The sequence below is a fragment of the Enhydra lutris genome, unplaced genomic scaffold (assembly GCF_002288905.1).
Source record: "Enhydra lutris kenyoni isolate GAN:26980312 unplaced genomic scaffold, ASM228890v2 scaffoldscaffold15, whole genome shotgun sequence".
Taxonomy (NCBI): Eukaryota; Metazoa; Chordata; class Mammalia; order Carnivora; family Mustelidae; genus Enhydra; species Enhydra lutris.
The window spans coordinates 6,252,934-6,273,582 of record NW_019154099.1 but is presented as its reverse complement, the minus strand read 5'-3'; the positions used below and the strand labels follow the sequence as shown (position 1 = coordinate 6,273,582).

At 45.2% G+C, this 20,649-nt stretch overlaps 1 protein-coding gene across 5 annotated transcripts in view; it reads left to right on the top strand.

Moving 5' to 3' along the window:
• The window catches only part of LOC111147072 (solute carrier family 25 member 30), a 64,453-nt gene that overhangs the window by 31,450 nt on the left and 12,354 nt on the right, over nt 1-20,649 (top strand). For 3 of the 5 annotated variants that reach the window (XM_022502948.1, XM_022502949.1, XM_022502952.1), the window contains 2 exons: nt 18,686-18,806; nt 20,174-20,321. In XM_022502948.1, the coding sequence (XP_022358656.1) occupies nt 18,686-18,806; nt 20,174-20,321 (269 nt within the window). Of the gene's footprint in view, nt 1-9,467; nt 9,750-12,268; nt 12,306-18,685; nt 18,807-20,173; nt 20,322-20,649 lie in introns of those variants that run through there. The other 2 variants (XM_022502950.1, XM_022502951.1) reach the window with 2 other exon arrangements.

Below are 20,649 nucleotides of genomic sequence, written 5' to 3'. Positions count from 1 at the left end.
GTGTTCCTATATATTGTTTTTTTTTTCTTTTTTTGGTTTTGTTTCTGTTTTTTAGAAACTGAGGTAAAATTCACCTCAGATGGACTCATTTGAGGTTGTCTTCAGCTCATGAGTTCACCGACCATTGTAATGCTGTGTAACTGTGTAACTGTTGCCTCTGTCCAGACCCAAATGACCTGTTTTTGAACAAGTGTGTGTGAGTGTCAGGATGAGCTGGTCCTCCATGATGAAAAGAAAGACGGACCCCAGGAGCTGTGGAGTTCACGTAAGAAGACACCCTCCTGACTAGTGTTACGAGACAGCTCTCCCAGTTCTCAGAAACCTGCCTGCCCTCTCTCAAATGTCCCTCAGCTGCAGAAGACACAGTGAGAAGCTTGTTGGCTGAGGATTTATTGTTTAATCATTTTATGGTGGCTTAGATAGCACTTAAGTTCACACAAAAGCAAACAAATGATGACCAAACTGAGTCAGGTACAAGGTCGTGGGTGGCTTGGTTCTTACAGGAAAATAGAGTCTCTCCTCCCATTCACTCACTGGGAGAGGAATTTTCCAAATCAAGGCCTCAGGATGACTTATCAGTGGCTCAGGCCACTATTCAACCTCAACAACAAGTTTTACAGCAGAGCCCTTTCCCCCTTCTTGGCACGGACACAGTATCAGCTCGTTGGATCTTCACAACAGGCCCATGAAGGAGGCAGGCAGGTATGGCCATCATACGAGACCAGAGACTCTGAGGGCATTGCCTGCCTCTCTCTTGACCTCCCACCCCCTCTAACTGTACAAGGATAAAGGGGAGAGCCGCACAGGTCCCTCCAATTACAGGATAGCTTGGATTTGACTTTTAACACCAGTGTTTTTTAAACTGATGTATTTCAATTTGGGGGCCTATGACGACAACAAATGAGAGAGCACAGAGGAATAAATATCAGAGTACACGGTGCTCGTAGGAAGCATTTTCTCCTGGAATGTTTGCTTTAGTTGTGTGTGTGCGTGTGTGTGTGTGTGTGTCTGTGTGTGTGTGTGTGTACTGGGTCGTGAGGTAAAATGTGTTTCCTCATGTAGGTTATAGTTTAACAAGTTTGAAAGCTACGGACATAAATGACTATGGTCCTGTCAAAACTGCTCACGTTAGGCATGGGCAGCCTCAGGCCTCACTTGCTGCCCTGACCCTTCAAATACCGGGATGATAATGGGGGTGTTTAGAGTCCTTGTGCCAAGTTCATGGGCACTCTATCAGAGGCAAAACTGGAGCCTGACAGTCTGCCCTGAGGGCAAGTTGTAAGAACTGAGAACACAGCCCTCAGAGGGCTGTATAACTTTTCAACTGTAGGAACAGGGTTGGCCCTGGCTTTGCTGTCCCCAGTTACTTTGAGAACGTACTTGAACATTCTAGGGCATTTCTGGAGCCACAGGCCAGGGTACTGACCTCCCGTACACTCCTAAGAAGCAGGCTGCAGAGTGCTCTGGCTAAAATTATCCCACAGAAGCCACCTGTTTAGTTCCTTTTATACTTGTGCCTCTCAGCAGTAGGTGTCCCAGATCACTTGTTCCAAATTCTTTTTCATGGAAAAAGCCACTATTCCATCTGGTGGAGTTTTTTGTTGTTGTTGTTGTTGTTGTTTTAAAGATTTATTTATTTTAAGGGGGGAGGGGCAGAGGGAGAGGAAGAGGGGAACTCAACGCTCAGTGCTGAGCCTGAGGTGGGACTTGATCTCAGGACTCTGAGGTCACAACCTGAGCCAAAACCAAGAGTCAGACCCTTAACTGACTGTGCCACCCAGGTGCCCCTCCATTTGTTGGAATTGTATTTTGCCTTTTTAAATTATGTTTCGGATAAACTTAAATCTGGTCATTTTCTTAGGCAAGGTCTACATGAAGGTAACCCAGAAAATTAGAGGTAAAATATTTAGTCAAATGAATGACTATAAAAAAATGCAGACAATTCCAATCAAAGCTCAGCTTGATTTTTTTTTAACATGTCGAATTGGTTAATTTTCTTAGTGTCGCATAGATATAACTAGCCATTATAGCAAGTCAGTAGCCATTTTGGTTTCTGTTCCTATTGTATTTTTAATTTTTTTTAGAAAAGTAATCTCTACACCCAACCTGGGGCTTGAACCCACAATCCTGAGATTAAGAGTCGCCTGCTCTCCTGATTGAGCCAGCCAGTCATCCCATGTTCCTATTGTAGTTTTGAAACTGTATTACTCAATAAAAGTTCATTGAAAGTACTGAGTAGAAGCCTCAGGACAAAACCACTAGGAAATGTTAAAGGCTGGACTCTTAACTATCCAGCAATACCGGTTTTACCTAAAGGCAGGGAGCCTTTTGTGTATGAGCTGCAAGAGAATGTTCAGACCAACGGCGATTGTGATGACGCTAAGGACAGCGGTGATAGCAATGTTCAGTATATGCTGAACCATACACTGGCACCAGATTCATTATTTCATTTATTTCCTTTAATTACTCCAAAAATGCTCTGAGGAAAGCATGACACTGATTTTACTTTTAAGGACACTGAGAATTATAAAGAAGATACGTAACTCTTTCAGTTCTCACTAATAAGATGTCAGATCTTCAGGCACTCTCTGTGGAGGGAGAGGAGTTAGCCAGAAGGAGCCCTGTCAGCCATATTTCTGGTGGCGGGAGGGGACAGGTGTACCTTTTCTTTTCCCCTCCTGTGTGATCATGCTGCCCATCAGCTCAACAGGCACAAATTAAGAGAAGGGGGTGGTGAAACTCAACCTATTCCTGAGTGTTTACAGGGAGACCATAGGAAGTGAAGGTCAAGTTTCCAGGAGCATGCCCCGGGAGACCCAGGCAAGGGCCTGCCTGAGATGTCGGGCTGCCAGTGGAGAACTAGGGGCTTGTGTGAGAGAAGTTTGGTGCAGACCCAGTTAGGATAGCAGGGAGATGGGGCAGCTAGGGAGTCAGGGAGGTGCAATAGTGTCCTCTAGCTTCTAGAACAAAGGACCACGGACTCGGGGACCTAAAGCAGCACACACTTATTAGCTTGTAGCTCTAGAGGTCGGAAGTCTGAGATGGGACTCACTGAGCGAAAATAAGATGTTGGGCAGGGTGGTGCTTCTTTCTGGAGGCTCTGGGAGAGAATCCATTTCTGTGACTTTGCCAGCTCCTTTCATCTTCAAAGCCAACAATGGAGGGTTGAGTTCTTATATCAAATCCCTCCAAACTGTCTTCACAGTCTATCTCCTTCTCTGACTTTTCTGCCTCCTTTTTCCACTAATAAGGACTCCAGTGATTACACTGGGCCTTCTGGATAATCCAAGAGAACCCCCCCCCATCTAAAAGTCAGCTGGTTAGTAACATTAATTCCACCTGTAATCTAATTCTCCTCTACTGTGTAACTTAACGTGTTCACAGATTCCAGGGATTAGGACATAGACCTTTTTTGGGGGTCATTGTTTTGCCCGTCACAGAGGCCTCTTAGAGAAAGGAGGGATTAGGAGAGACTTCCTGTAGGAGATGACCCCCAAGCTGAGGCCGGAAGGAGAAGAGGGAATGAGCAAGGGGAAGAGTTTAGCTCGTACAAGTTCCCAGCGGTGAAAGGGAGCCCTGGTGTGTTTGGGGAGCAGCAAGGGTCTCATACAAATACCCCCCATGGAAGCCAACCCCACAGATGTGTTCTCAGAAAAGCTCCTGTGACCAAGAAAAACCTATGCCAAAAGTAGTCCTACAAAACGGAATTTCTTAAACCTCAGCGCTATTGCCATTTTGATGACTTTTTGTTGCTGGAGGGCTTTCCTGGGCATTGTAGGAAGTTTGGCAGCATCCTTGGGCCCTACCCAATAGATGCCAGTCACAACTGTGCAGTTGTAACAACCGGAAATGTCTCCAGACATTGCCGAGTGTCCCCTGAGGTGACAGAATCTGGTTGAGAACCACTGGCATAAGATATAATGATAAAAGGGGAGCCTGCGTGGCTCAGTGGGTTCAAGCCTCTGCCTTTGGCTCAGGTCATGATCCCAGGGTCCTGGAATTGATCCCCACCTCGGGCTCTCTGCTCAGCCGGGAGCCTGCTTCCTCCTCTCTCTCTGCCTGCCTCTCTGCCTACTTGTGATCTCTGTCAAATAAATGAATAAAATCTTAAAAAAAAAAAAGATAAAATGATAAAGAGTTGTACTGGCTCATTCCCTGTGTCCCAGCTGGGAACGCTTGCCGGTCCTGGTGTTCTTGTTGGGAGGAGTATTACTGCTTCTCTTTGCAAAGATGGGTGGGGAGGTAATAAGATATATCAGATACAACCTCCCCCTCTTCCGCCTCCTCCTCCTCTCTGCCTCCCCCACAATCCCCCCCCTGCCGCCAACCACTGAAGGCTATCCCTAAAAGTGGTTTGGTTTGGTGCCAAGCATGCAGAAGAAACCAGGAGACTCTTTCCTGACAAGATCTAGGGCCACAGAACAATGTCTCAGCGCCATTCTTATTATTCAGTGTCGTTGCACACACATTTGTTGAATTCCAGTTGATTCTACAGCATTTGTTCCTCATTAGGACACAGTGCAAACACAATTGCCAAGATGATGAGAAACATGATGTGGGTGGGAAATGGACCCTCCTGCCCGGCTCTTCATGGGGACTGGGACAGTCCCCTCATGGAGTACCCTGCTGGCTTGCGAGCACCTTACTGCTCTGAACAGCGACAAACCCAGTGTGCTAATGAAAGTCCTACTTGGAAATAAGGATAAAAGTCTAGCTACTTAAGATGACTGGTTGGGAGGCACACAAACAGGTGAGGAGAAGGAGGAACCAGATTCCTGGACTGGGGAGCAGTGAGAAGCACACAGTGAGGGGCCTCTGTGCCAGACTGAGGGTTTTGTCCTTAATCTTGAAGACTCTGGAGAGCCGAGAAGAGTTGTAAGCTGGTAAGTGACATAGCCAGATGAATTTAGAATATATTTCTAGAGCACTTACATTTTACAAAGTACATCTGTGCACACTTCACCTCATTTAATGTTCTGCAGGGTAGGGATTGTTTTCATCTGGCAAATGAAGACTTAGAGATATTATTAATCAAGGCCAGACAGCTAATAAAGTTGTGGCCAGGACTGAGTGGAACCTGGGTCTCGGTTTCCACCCTGCCCTGTGGGTGTGTTTACTGTAGAGAGACAAACACGGTCCACAGGAGCTGGTAAGGGGAAGTGAAGGCAAAGAACAGAAGAAAAGTTAGTTGTGCACTGAGTAGTTAGTAGATTTTTTTCGAGGCTTACCACTTCTTTTTTTGCTGTTCTTGTTTTTAGATGGTGGAGGAGGGGCAGTAAAGTAGCCTCAGAACTGAGAAGGCATTTTGCGATTGAATAACAAAACAGGCAACTCCTTGCAATTTACATAAGAGTTTTATTCAGGGTAACTTACTGATGGGGACATCAGGTGGATGACAATCCAGACACTGTGCAGGTGTTCTCCACCAAGTCCAGACCGTTATCTACAGATTGTATAGAGCAAGGGAATGTACAGAGGGCATTGTGTTGAAGTCAGGGTGTCCGCATACACCTAAACTGATAATTAGCATTTAACAGACCTCGTGGTACTATCTGTGCATTGTGTGGGGATGGCGGGGGGGTGAGTTATATCATCTCTATTAGTTATCTAAACAACTCTAGGGAAGAACAGAAGAAGTCTTTCCACATTCTAGTCAGGGCATACATTAACCTCCAATGGATCTAGAACATGAAGCCCCAAGGGAGGTCATCACATGGACATGAACAAGACGGAGGGCCAAAGATGGAGTCAGTATTGTCAACACCGTATACTTGTTTCTAAACTAATCATAATGATGTAACCAAGTTACTGCTCTCCAGAGTAGTGATTTCCAACCTGTGGATCAAGACACTTTGGGGGACCCATGATTATTTGGAGGGTCCTCAGTTTCAGTGTGCGTTTTCTTTTTTTCTTTTTCTTTTTTTTAAAGATTTTATTTATTTATTTGACAGAGATCACAAGTAGGCAGAGAGGCAGGCAGAGAGAGAGGGAGGAGGAAGCAGGCTCCCTGCAGAGCAGAGAGCCCGATGTGGGGCTCGATCCCAGGACCCTGGGAACATGACCTGAGCCGAAGGCAGAGGCTTTAACCCACTGAGCCACCCAGGTGCCCCTTGTGTGCGTTTTCTTGATGGAAGCTGAAAATACTACCATCTATTTGATAGGGACTCCAAAGTTTTAAAAAATTTAGTTTACTTGACAAGAGAATTCTTGGAAGGTTGGGAATTGTGTACCACTAAATATTAAATATAAATTACTAGATGCTTTGTGTGTGTTTCTAAGGATTAGATGTGTATCAATAGAGGCTGATGGGGCATAGGGTAACAGTGAAGTTTGGGCTATAAAGATTACTAGGAAGGGGGAAATCTGGTAACTTTGTATTCAGATGCCATACAGTTGTGAATCTGGAGGGACTAGACATGGTGAGATGCACGTGTGGGTAGCAAAAGTCATGCACTTCTTTCTCTGCCCTAGGAAAAGAAGCATTTCAATGACTTTTCCCCACAGGCTGGGGACTGCATTTGATTTTATGTCAGGATTCAGGTGATACCTGAAGCATGTCCCAACTGTATCAGTAACAAAACTGTGTGTGGACAAAACTCCAAGGATTCATGTAGAGTTCAAGTTGGAGAGTAAAAAAAAGACTGTGTGAGCCTAAGCCTGGGGCTGCTGGAGAAACAGGAGAAGGGAAAGAGAGGCTGGTAGCCCTGGGCCCTGGCATATAGGCCAGTTACCTCTGGGAGTCTCATTCCCTCATCTGTAAATGGAAGTGGTGCCTCTTTGGCCCGAATAAACCCATGAATGTAAAGATCGTTGCCAGGGCTCTTTGTAGCAATAAATGCAGGTTCTGTACATACGTGTTTACTCTTTGACCCAATGATTCTCCCAGAAGTTTACCTTGAAGCTCTGTCTCCTCCAGTTAAAACAATACATGCAAAAGTTTATTCACTACACCTGTACGTCATATGTATTCGTTTTCTGTGGCTGCCTGATATATTTCTAGACATTTAGCTGAAAGCAACACCTCTTAATAGCTCATAACTGTGTCCACCAGAAGCCTGACATGGTGGCTGAGTTCTCTGCTCAGGGTATCACAGGGCAAAATCAAGGTGTTTCTTGTGGCGGCAGGACCGAGGATCCCACTTCCTTGCTGGTGTCAGCCGGGGGCCACTCTCAGCTCCTCCAGGCAACCTCCATTTTTTGCCACACACCTCTTTCACCTTCAAACCAATCCATCAAATCCTTCTTGTGATTTGAAGCTCTCATGTTCCTTCTAAGAGCAGCTAGAGAAAACCCTGCTTTTAAAGGGCCTGAGTGATTAGCTCAGCCACCTGGACAATCTCACTATCATGGGATCAGCTGATTTGGGACTTTCTTTACATGCATGCAAAATCCTTTCACTGCCATACCTAGAGGAGTGTTTGATCAATTGGCTGGGAGAAGGTGTGTGTGTACCAGTGGCCAAGAATCCTGGAGCCGGTCTTAGGACCCTGCCCATCACACACAGGAAGCTGAGTACATATGCTGTGTCCATCCACACGACAAAGAACAATGCTGTCATGAGAAGTGATGAGAGAGGCCTCTGTGAGCTACTCTAGCATGATTTCCAGGATACATTATATACTAATACCTGAAAAAAGCAAGGTTAAATAAAGTGTGCTACCTTTCACATAAGGAAGAAGGGGAAATAGGAAAAACAATACATATATTGTGGAAGGCAGTCTTGAAGATAGTCCCCAGTGATCCTTGCCTCTTTTGTATAATCTTATATAATCTTTTCCCTTTGAGTCTGGGCTGGACTTAACAACTGGTTCCAGCAGACAGAATCTAGCAGAAGTGTTCAGTTGGGTTCCAAAGAGATGATTGGCTTCCATCTTGGAGTCGATTTCCCTGACTCTCCCAGCTCTCTCCCTCTCCAGGGCAAAGCATGTTGTGAGTAGTTACATGGAGGGGCCACCATGCAAGAAACAGAATTCCGGCTCTTGCGGGTTGAATTGTGCCCTCCAGAAAGATATGTTGATGTCCTAACCCAACTGGTACCTATGAATATGACCATATTGGAAATAGGATCTTTGCAGAGATAATCAAGGTTTTTTTCCCCCATTAAACAAAAAAAAAGATTTTATTTATTTATTTGACAGAGAAAGACACAGCAAGAGAGGGAACACAGGCAGGGGGAGTGGGAGAGGGAGAAACAGGCTTCCTGCAGACCAGGGCTCTGTCCCAGGACACCGGGATCATGACTTGAGTTGAAGACAGACACTTAACGACTCAGCCACCCAGGTGCCCCTCAGATATAATCAAGTTAAGATGAGGCCATGTTGGCTTAGGGTGGGCTATTCCCACGACTTATGTCAGTATAAGAAGGAAACTGGGAAGGCACCTTGGTGGCTCAGTTGGTTGAGCAACTGCCTTTGACTCAGGTCATAATCCCAGAGTCCTGGGATCGAGTCCCACATTGGGCTCCCAGCTCTGTGGGGAGTCTGCTTCTCCCTCTGACCTTCTTCTACCCTCTCATGCTCTCTCTCTCTCTCTCGAATAAATAAATAAAATCTTAAAAAAAAAAAAAAAGGAAACTGGGACACAGAGACACATACACCGACAGAAGAACATCATGTAAAAGCAGACGCAGAAACTGAAGTTATACAGTTGCAAACCAGGGAATGCCAAGGGTGGCTGGCAATGGCTCAGAGTTAGGAGAGAGACAAGGAAGGACTTTCCTTTGGAGCCTGCAGAGAGAACATGGCCAGGCCTTCATCTCGATTTTGGATTCCTAGCCTTCAGAACTGTGAGAAAGAGAATGGATTCTTGTTTCTCAAAGCCATCTAGTTTCTGGTTTTCTGGTCATTTGTTTTGGCAGCCCCAGGAAACAGATACACTGGCCAGTGGCCAGTGAGGACCTGAGGCCTGCGGCCAGTGAGGACTTGAGGCCTGCCAATAGCCATGTGAGTGAGCTTGAAACAGGATCTCCTGAGGCCTGCCAACAGCCAGGCTGTGCGCACTCGGGAGCAGATTCTCCCCGACTCAAGCCCTGATGTGCCTGGAGCCCCAGGTGCCACCCTGACTGCAATCTTGGGAGGCCTGGTACACTGCCTATGGGAGCCCCTCTGGACTTTTGACCCACCGAAACTGTGAGCTAATATGTGCTTGTTGTTTTAAGCTGGTAAGCTTAGTTATACAGCAATAGATAACTAACAAATACATATAGTTCTATGTATTTTTAACTTGGGGACAGTGGAAGAATATACTAGAAACTGAGGAACAGGGTTATTGCTAGGAGGTGAGTGGGACCAGAGTGTAGGGAATGGGGAGGGAGTTACACCTTTGTAAGATTTTATTTTGAACCATGTGGATGCTTTATACATTCAAAAAATGAAATTGGATAAAAAAAGATGAAAACAAAAATCTAAAATTGATGAAAATGAAAATGACCAACCTGACAATACATCAAAGAAAGAACATAACTATAGCAAAAAGCAATGAATTCAAGTAAACTTTGAACACAGTGCTCTACCTGCACACGATTTAGAAGGATGTATGATCAAGATACGAGGAACTGCCAAGAAATCTTGAGTTTAGAAGATTTGTTGCGGTGGTAGTACTGGTATGTGATTCTCATCTGGTTTCTGTATATTATAGAATAAATGATCAAATACATTGATGCTGTTGTGAACTAGGGTTTTCACTGAGGGAGAAGGAAGATATAAATATGGAAAGAAGAAGACTCTCTGATGTTGGATTTTGACATGGAGGTATGAATTCATGATTTAAAACTATATCTGGGTGAAAGGTATACTGTTTACTGTATTACATCTATATCTCCATAGATATATTTATGCAAATATATATATGCTTTGTCCACTGTAAGGGCCTGGAAGAATGACATCCCAGTGGCAGTGAGCAAAAGAACTCTGATCTAATTTTCTAAGTGCCATTTCCTCCTAAAAGCAGCTAGGGTTTTCCTGGCAAGGACAGAGAAGATTCAATGAAATGTTAGTAGGTCTTGGGTCAGAAAACAACGAAGTGCTCAAAGATTGATAGGGTATTATATAGGTAAGATCAAAGGAACCAGGTGAGGGGGCTTCCACTGATCAAATATCAGCAATTTGAGCACCAAAAGTAATAATAATAGTAATTATAGTAAGTGAATTAAGTTGGATTAAAAAATGCAGGAGTCCACACTGAGTCTACACTGTTACTCAAAAAGGGGAAGGTCAGGAAAGGGAGCTGGGAAGGGAAGAAGGATGAGAAGCAGGGGGAAAAATGAGAAAAGGAGAAAAAAGGGGGTACTCTTCTTTAGATGGGTAGAAGAAAGATAGCATTAGAAAATCACCATTTTGGGGCGCCTGGGTGGCTCAGTGGTTAAAGCCTCTGACTATGGCTCAGGTCATGATCTCAGGGTCCTGGGATCAAGTCCCGCATCCAGCTCTCTGCTCAGCAGGGAGCCTGCCTCCTCCTCCTCTCTCTCTCTGCCTGCCTCTCTGCCTATTTGTGATCTGTCAAATTAAAAAAAAAAAAAATCTTAAAGAAAAAAAAAGAAAATCACCATTTTATAAACAATTCAATAAGCATTCATTGGTGTGTGCTTATACCCCTTGGGCAAAACAATTCATGTGGTTCAGCCTATCGCTACAGACAGTCTCTGCTGCAGTAGGAGAGAGGTTTGGTTGAAATAAAAAAGAAAGGGAGGCCAGGCTTGAAAATTCTCTGAATGGACAAAAAAACCAAACCAAACCAAACCAAAACGAAAAAACTGTTTAATCATACAAAGCTTAATTTGCAAGACTAACTTCACCTGGATAATGTCTTGCTTATGCCTCTGAAAATCCAAAGCAAGGCTTGAGCTCTTTGTTAAGGTTGATATGAGGTAATCACTGACCAGCTCTCTGTTGTTTAAGAAAATTCTAATATTATAACCAGTCGCTGTGAAGAATAGCCACTGCTTTCTGGCTATAGAAGCTGTTTATAACGTAATTCTGAGCCTCCTTCCGTGTTCTGGTTTGAGTGCTCCCAGTTTGCAAACTGTCTTTCTGATGTGTGCACAATAAACTTTTACTGATTACAGGCTTAGTGATTCCTTGGTGTTACCTCTATCATTTTTGAGCTTCTGACAGCATCTTTGTGGAGAGATTGGCCAGCCCATGCCTTAATCAAGTGATCCAACTTGGTGGTACAGATGATGGGACAAAAGAACATGGAAATACACATCACCTCCCACTTCTACTAAAATGTTTAGTCTGAATCTGATCATAAGGGAGCAATTTGAAAGATCCAAAATGATGCAGTCTACAAGACATTTGGCCTGGACTTTTCAAATATGTGGAAGTTACAAAAGATTTTGACAAAGTGAAAGTCCTAGTAGATAAAAGGAGTTTCTAGAGAGGCACGGTGTTAAACGGAACGGGTGAATCTTGGGTAGATCCCGAGTGTGCAATTGTATGACATTTTGGGACAATAAAGGAAATTTAAATATAGACAGTATGTTGAATGATACGACAGAAATGGCATTAAATTTCTTATACATGATAATAGTGAGATGTTTAGGGGTGAGGCAGGGTTGTGTGCGACTTTCCAAAGGTTGGGGGTGGGGCCTACATTGTAAGAGAGGACGCAAATGTGAAATGGTGGTCTTGAGTGAAGGTTATACGCTTCATAGTACTATTTTTGCAACTCTTTTGATTTTTTTTAAATATTTTATTTATTTATTTGAAGACAGAAATTACAAGTAGGCAGAGAGGCAGGCGGAGGGGGGGGAAGCAGGCTCCCCACTGAACAGAGAGTCCCATGCGGGGCTGGATCCCAGGACTCTGGGATCATGACCTGAGACAAAGGCAGAGGCTTTAACCCACTGAGCCACCCACGCGCCCCTATTTTTGCAACTCTTCAGTCGGTCCGTACATTTTCAAATTAAAAAACGGGGATTAAAAAAAATTAGTGAGCTCTCCCTTTCTCCGACTGCTGAGGTTCACATAGGGAACCAGGATCCCAAGAAGCCTCCAGTTCCAAGGCTCCCGGTGCGTTCCCTAAAGTTTCTCTTGCACTGCGGAGTGGAGCCCGGAGGCCGTGGGAGTCACCGAGTTCCCACAGCTCCCCGCCTGGTCAGCTGGGAGTCGGCTACTCAGTGCCCGGTCCCTCCGCGGTCAGCCAGTCGCCGGCTGTCATGGGCGTGGCTGCGGCCGGGAGGCCAATGGGAGCCGCGGCAGAGGGCGGGGCCGCGCGGGTGGAATGGGCGGGGCCGCGCGCGGCTCCGCAGCTTTTTCTCCAGCTCCGGTGCGGCTAGGCTCCGCGCGCGCTTGAGCCGCCGCGGGGTAAGTGTCTGAGCACCGGCCTGTGGTCGCGGTGACCGCTCCGTGCCTGCTCCGGGTAGCCCCTCCACCGGCCCGTCCCTCTTTCGCCGCGGCGTCCTGAACCGGTCGGCGTGGGACTCCCTGCCCGGCCGCGGGCGGTGCTGCCTCTCCGGTCGGCCTCTGCCGGGGCTGGGACTGCGGTCGGATTGCGGCCCGGGAGAGCGCCGACGGGGCCGGGCGTGCTCAGCGTCTAACGCTGCTTCCCGGTTCGCTTGCGGAGCCCGGCTCCCTGGGGCGCGAGGTTCCGGGGCTGGGCCGCGCTCTTCCGGCAGGGGCTCCGGCGGCGGGAGCGCCGGCTGCAGGGCCTCATCACTTGGCGGCGTGGGGTGACTTCGGCTCCCGCGTCACAGGTCCCAACTGTGCGGCCCGGTCCCCACGGTGTGTTTCTCCTGCCTCTGCATCCTTCCCACTCGCGGTTCACTCGGAGTGTGCGGCACCGGTGCCCGACAGCGTCCTACTCTGGGAGAGGGCACATTGGGCTTTGAATTGCTCCTGCAGGTTGGCTCACGTTTGTAGGGACGGGTGCACTTCATTTGCTTGGAAGGTTAATGTAGGTCTGGATCTTAGAGTCTTTCTAAGTGTAAATTCGTGTAAAGCATTTGCGGTGTTCATCATTGCTGCTCCTGTGCCAGAAGAGCAGAACGGTGTTGGGACTGTCCTATAGATTCTAGTTTTCGTCTTCCTGTAGTTGAAAGGCCTGAACGGTGGTCTTGGCTTTGCCGCTGCCAAATTTTGTGATCTTGGGTTCAGTTAATTCGTATGAAATGAGGTATGACTTCTAAGATTCCTTTTAAATTCCACGTTTCATAAGGCTGTGATGAGCTTATTTTCCATACTGTACCTTGAAAGAGAATGGGAAATGAGAGTCTATGAAAGGCAAACATATGAGGAACAAAGATTTAAGAGGGCACAGAAGTTTAGAGACTGATTACAGTTTAAGACTGCAGACTGAAAAGGAAACCCAAGTAAATCTGAAAGAACTTATCCAGAATTAATTATAAAACAGAAACTTGGAAAACTTTCAGAAGTTCCAGAAGCAATTACTGTCGTATATTTTACCTCTTTTTGCAGCTGCGCAAATGAGGTAAGGAGAAAATAAGTACTAAGTAAGAGAGAATATAGGAGAGAGGATATAGTAATTTAGTACATATCTAAAGATTTGGAATCCTTAATTTGTGTAGGCATTTCCACTCAGGAAACACTTTAAAAAATAGGTGGAAAAGTTTGTATGTCCTTTGCAGGAAAATCCTACATTTATTCCGATTGTGCAGAATTTCAGCACTGCCACCCGCTAATATTTTTTTTAACAGCCTTTGGAAAATAACATCTGGCTTTGTAGTACAGAGAGGAGAAAGATCATGTGTTCCTTCAGGGAGACCTTAGTTTGCATACTTGGTAGCTGTGTGACTAGGAAAACTCACTTTTCTGTCTGAGGCTGTCTTTCCTCAATTATGAAATGTGGCTAACGTTCCCTATTTCATAGGGTTGTAAGGATTAAATGAAATTACTTGTGTGGAAAATCTATAGCAATGCCTGGCATGGAAGATACTCAGTAAAGATGGCTGTGATTATTAGCATGGTATTTAAAACGCAGCAGAGAAGTGGTCCCGAGGTTTAGTCAGGCTAAAGGGTATGGCCTAAAGAGGAGTGCAGAGTGGGAAGTGATCACAGGCACTGGTATGCCCGACACTAGAGTTTTTCCAAAATTGTCATCCCTTCCCTGGGTCTCAGGCTGAGATGTCGTCCAGACACTAGTGACTGCTAAGGACAGAAGGCTCCCTGACTGTGCTGGCCTGTCGTGCTTGGGGCTTGAGTAGATTTGGGATTTTCGCAAAGAATTGTGCTAGGAAGTTAAGCATCGTATGTAAGAAAAACCCTTCCAAAGAGCGCTCCAAAACAAAGAAATGGTTCAGTTTACTGAAAAGAGATTTCAGCTTGAGATAGCCACAACCCTGTCTCTGCCTGCGGTGGCCCGCACACAGTACTGGACATAATGTCTCCTATTCCAGCTTTAGCTAGAACCTTCTCTTGTTGGATCAACAACTGATACGCTCTGATTAGCCAAAGTAGTCTTTTTTTTTTTTTTTTTTTTTTAAGAGTCTATTTACTTATTTGTCAGAGAGAGAGAGAACACAAGCAGGGGGAGCAGCAGGCAGAGGGAGAAGCAGGCTCCCTGCTAAGCAAGGAGCCCAATGCGGGACTCGATCCCAAAACCCTGAGATCATGACCTGACCCGAAGGCAGCTGCTTGATTGAGTCACCCAGGCGTCTCTAAAGTATTCTTTCTTTGACACAGCAAACATTAACCTGGGAAGGCAGGCAGTAGGCTTAACTGCCCAGTAATCTAGTCCTAGCATTAGGAAAGCAAAAGAGAAGAGCCCGAAGGTAATTTTTACCCTATTCCTAGCTAACTTTTAAAAATTGTAATTGAATGGAAAGTAAGTGCTGTCTCAGAGTTTAACCTGGGGATGCAGGAATGGACACTCAATTGGGGAAGATGAGTTTATGGCCCAGGTGCATCTGAATGGGAACAGCTGGGTGTGTGCCCCGCCCACTTGATTCAAAACCCTGGAGAGGCACTTCAGCAGTTTTGAATTCTAGTTGAGTATTTGCATTTGAACCCAGAGCCTTTTTTTTTTTAACATTTATTTATTTATTTATTTGACAGAGAGAGAGAGAGAGAGAGAGAGAGAGATCGAGAGATCACAAGTAGACCGAGAGGTAGGCAGGCAGAGAGAGAGAGAGAGGGGGAAGCAGGCTCCCTGCTGAGCAGAGAGCCCGATGCGGGACTCGATCCCAGGAGCCTGAGATCATGACCTGAGCCGAAGGCAGCGGCTTAACCCACTGAGCCACCCAGGCGCCCAGCTTTTGGGTTTTGATCTAACCGAAAAGTTAATATCAAAACTGACAGAAGATGGGGGGTGGTGGGCGGGTTGGGAGGGGCACCTGGGTGGCTTAGTTGGTAAAGCGTCTGGTTCGGGTCAGGTTGTGATCCTGGCTCAGGTCGTGATCCCTGCTCAGGTCCTGGTCCTGGCCCGGTGTCTGCTCAGCAGGGAGCCTGCTTTTTCTCCTCCTCTGCCCTCTTCCCCTCCCCCCCCACCCCAACTCGTGCTTTCTTACTCGCTGTCTTGCTCTTGCTCTCTCTCAAATAAATAAAATGTTGGGGAAAAAAAACTGACGGAAGACAAAGTTGCCGAAAGTAGTCATTAAAACTAAGCTAGTAAAACAAATAAGTAGTGGCAGGAAACCAGAAGGTTGATCCGTGAGATGGCATGAGGCCATATGGCAATAGAGTCTTTAAAAATTTTTTTTGTTTTGCTTCTAAATTCGAGATTAGTTATGATTCCATTTCCTATAAAGTTTTGCTGACAGTTTGCAGGAAACTTTCTACACATAAAAGAGTCACTACTAAATAAGATGAGTAAGGGGGTGCCTGGGTGGCTCAGTCGTTAAGCGTCTGCCTTCCACTCAGGTCATGATCCCAGGGTCCTGGGATCGAGTCCCACATTGAGCTCCCTGCTCAGCAGGAAGCCTGCTTCTCCCTCTCCCACTCCCTCTGCTTGTGTTCCCTCTGTGGCTGTCTCTCTGTCAAATAAGTAAATTAAAATAAATAAATAAAAGAGTAAGGAGAAGGATAAGCTCTAACATCATCACTGAGAATTAACTACGTAAAGTGGGCATTTAAGTGGTAAGTGTTCCAAGGTGCGAATTGGGCACCACGTATTTAACTCACTGATTTTCAGTAACAGCACAGATGCTTTGGATGTCCCCGACATCCTCCTTCCTTCCGTAGGTGGGGCCCTAGGGTCTGTACTTTTCAGAAACTCTGTAGTCAGCTTAGGAACTCCTAATAAGGAGTTCTGTGTGCCACACAGATGCTTACCGCATACACAGTATCACAGACCGAACCGGGGTGTTGGGGGGAGGGGCAGTGGGGATCAACTGGGTAATGGTTTTCTTTCCTGGGGATGAGATTTTGGAACTAGATAGCCCCAGGCGATCACCACCACCACCACCACCAGCATCCTGAATGTGTGACGTGCCTCTGAATTGTTCACCAAAATGGCTTATTTTATAGTGTGAGAATTTCAGCACCGTGAACAACTCCCAAAATTTATTTGAACACTATCTTCGTATACTGTGTATTGGGAAAAAAAAACAACAAAAAACTATTCCTGTTTAGATTGACTGCCTACCTTCTGAATATTATAGTCTCTCTTAAGACTTTTAATTTAAGCACATTTTTGTTTTTGATAAGATGCTCCTTATCAGTACTACCTTTTTGAGGCTGCTTAGCGTTATTTTCTCCTTAATTAAAACACCATCGCTCCTTTATGATTGCATACAGCCTCAAGTTGTAGCAGAAGGAATGCTGTATTTGGAATCAGAACCCTTGGGTTGGAGGCCCAATTCTACACCGTCAGCTGTGTGCCCTTGGGAAGGCACCTTGCTTGAGACTCTGTTTCCTAGTCTGTTTTTCTGTTCTTCCATCCCAAACTTGTTGGGGGATCCACTGATATCGTTTGTATCAGACACTTTTCTAATGGCAAATTATAGTGCTTCCGCGTGTCACTGTTATGTAGTTACTGCTTTGTTTTCCTTAATTTGAATTCAGCAGAATCCTAGAATGGATTAAGAATGGTACTAGTGTGCTGTTAATGAGTTATTGAATTTATTATTAACGTGTTCTGACAGTGTATATAGCTTAGAGTATTAATCATTATATTATTAATATCATTAGGTTAAGAATTAGTTATGTACAGATATTATTAAATGTATGTAAGGATGATAGGGAGCTGAGATGAGTTTTTGTGGGCAGGACTTGTTCTTGGTCCTGAAACATAAAGCAAATGATGATTTTTCAGGTTCCATGCTTATAGAGCCCTTTATCTTACTCACTTTTTTTTTTTTTTTTTTTTAAGATTTTACTTATTTAACAGAGAGGGACTGCAGGAGAGGGAACACAAGCAGGGGGAGTGGGAGTGGGAGAAGCAGGCTTCCCTTCTGACAATCCGAGAGCTCGATGTGGGACTTGATCCCAGAACCCTGGGATCATGCATGACCTGAGCCCAAGGCAGATGCTTAAGGACTGAGCCACCCAGGCGCCCCTATCTTACTCACTTGTAACCAGTCTGAATTCGGTTAATGTCTGTAAATGTAGATGTATTTAGAGTCTCCTGTGGGTTCCTTGTGCTTTTTCTTAGTTTAAGCAAGCCCCTGGGCCTTGTTGCAAACTGCCATTTTTGGCAATAATGACTTGTGGCAGGCCTTTCTTGAGAAATGTAGTCTTAGGAAACTTGTAAAACATGCAGAGTAAAAACCCTGGGCGTATCGCTCACCAATACTGACTATAATAAATTAGGAATTTTATTTCAAACCACAATAATTATGGCTGATGGTATACATGCAAATATGTGTTAATTTGCATGTTTCTCCTGTTATTGGCAGAGGCCAGATTTACCAACTGAAAGTGCATAAAACTGCAGAATGTGTAATGAATGTGTGGGACTGGGCATGGCAGGTGTGTAAATATGTGTCACAGCGTGTGAGCACCTTTTAAGGGAAAGGAAGATGGAAGGCGACAATTGTTGACTATTTTTTGTGCTAGTTTGAAGGTGTATATTTATTCCCCACTATGGGAGTATAAGCTAGGCATATAAGCGTAGCCAATAAAAGTATGGGCCCCACCCCTAATTGGTTGTGTTCGCTGCTTGGAAGTTGATGACATTGTTGAGGAAAAACCCTAGAGGTTAATAGGAACTTCCCTAGGAAGGATGATGTGTGACTCTGACCCCAGAGTCCACCCCTTTCCTTCAAACCAAGACACCTCCCAGCTCTTAACGTGATATGGATAAGAAAAGAAAACTAACATTTATGGAGTGTGAATTAGAAGTTTACTGTGGTACTTTGGAGTAATTGTCATTTTATCTTGGGACACTGGGTTGCAACATTTTTTTGCTCTAGTGGACCTAAGGGACTAAGACAGTGGCGACAAATGGCAAATAGTTGTTGAGTGAAAATGAGTGGATTTTAGATAAAATGGAATACCCAGAAAATAGCCTCCCACGTGTTCCACTAAATACATTCACTGTATCATGGGAACAGCACATTGCATTACTTAAGGCCTGAATGCGATTTAAGGCAACTGATAAAATGAGATTTGTAGGTAGCTGAGCTTCGCTTTCTGAAGGCGAGGCTGCCCTGAGCTACTGGGGTGGGGGTGGGGATGGGGGTGTGTGGTTCACATACAGCATCTGACTGCAATCTCCAGATGGAACACAGGTTTAAAGAAGAAACTGCTTGTGCGTGGAGTTATGACTTTGACATGCCTTTTGTGTCCAGGGAAGACCCTATCGAAGGCTATGTTTCTCTGATCCAGGAGAAGGGACGGTGGTGAAGATGTCGGCCCTCAGCTGGAAGCCCTTTGTGTACGGAGGGCTGGCCTCCATTACTGCGGAATGCGGTAAGGAACCCCCCGGGGTGGGGGAGCTCCTCAGGTCCCTTGCTTGCTGCTCTGTGTGGTGTTTGATGGGACCGTAGTTCCAGCACAGCATGTGAGAGTATAAAACATTAATCTCCGATTTCAAAATTGCCTTCTTTTGGTATGTTTTTCCGACACATGGTCATCTGGCTGCCAGGAGTTTAGAGTTCGGAGTTCAGTGTGGAGAAAGTGGAACTTGTTAATCAAACAGCAGGTCTTATCAGTCATTTGTGGATTACATCTGTCTGGATGTGCCTCGTCCTTCCCCACTGTGTCCCCGTGAGTGCCTGGGGCTAGCGACTGTGCTACGCACCCCTGGTCTTCCCCGAGCCCATTAGCCACACTGTGTCTGGGACTTCCTCCTCCGCTGAGCTCCACGTCACATCCTGGTTAGTGCTGTCAGTGTCCTGGCGTAATTCAATCAGCATATCCTGAGCCATTCCTGAGTGCCAGGTGCTGGGCTGGACACGTGGTTGGCTCCCAAGGCTTGGTCGCTGCTGTCCTGGGACAGGGGCTGCCCCTGAGGGGCCTGTGAGGACCAGGGCTGGGGGGTGAAGGCGTTTGAACCACCCACCCACTTGGCTGCCTGTGTGGGCGGGCTCTCCCATGGCCACGGTGGGTCACCTTTGCTGAGAACGAGTGTTACATGTTTCCGTGGACTCTCCGTGGGGCACTGGGTTAAACTTTTTTTTTTAAGATTTTATTTATTTATTTGACAAATGGAGATCACAACAAGGCAGAGAGGCAGGCAGAGAGAGAGGGGGAAGCAGGCTCCCTGCTGAGCAGAGAGCCCAATGCAGGGCTCGAGCCCAGGACCCTGAGATCATGAAGGCAGAGGCTTAACCCACTGAGCCACCCAGGCGCCTCTGGGTTAAACATTTTTACCTGCGTGAAACAGATTGGCTTTTACACTACAGAACACAAAGTGAGACGTTCCTTTAGAAAGGAACTTCTCTCTCTTCATTCATATTGAACCCGATTTTAGCTTTCGGAGATGCAAAAAAATAGTAACATATTTTAAAATTTCCTGCTCGTGTAAATCATTCCACGTACCTACCTTTCACAGCAGTGCAGCTTCTCAAATCCTATGTCGAATAATACGGAAACTACATAAAAATGTAAAGAAAGGAAGATATGTTTATGAATCTTTGGGGTCTTTTTAATCTTTTGGTTCCTAGTTTTTTTCCCAAATAGAGAAAAGATTGCAAAGTATTTGCTATTTCTTAATTCTGTTTCTTTGTTTATGTTATAGTCGAAATGTTTCCTCAGTAATAGGTCACCATGTATCCTTTATTTAGTGGAATTTCTTTTTATTGAGTGAAATATTTCTTTTTTAAAAAAATTTTAAGGTACTTTTCCAATTGACTTAACCAAGACCCGGCTCCAGATTCAAGGCCAGACGAATGATGCAAACTTCAAAGAAATCAGGTATCGAGGAATGTTGCACGCGTTAGTGCGGATAGGCAAAGAAGAAGGTCTGAAAGCTCTGTACTCAGGGTAAGTAGACTTCTGTACGTTTATATTTGACTATTGATCTTCCAAATGAAATAGACTGAAAAGTAAGATGTCATAGAGAAAAAAGAGAAATTTGAGGTGTATTTGAAAAGAGCAAGTAGTTTGGGAGATTTTTCATGTTTCATTTCAATTTTATTTTCTGTGTATCTCTTAAGTAGTGAACGTTGTGGTGAAAGTATGTTTTTATTATTTTCAAATACAGATACTAATGCAAAAATTACATTTGTTTCAAAAAAAATTCCATAATTCAGTGTTTCACTCTGAGAAAAGCCCTTCCCCTTGGCTATTCTGAATTACCGAGGTTTTTGCT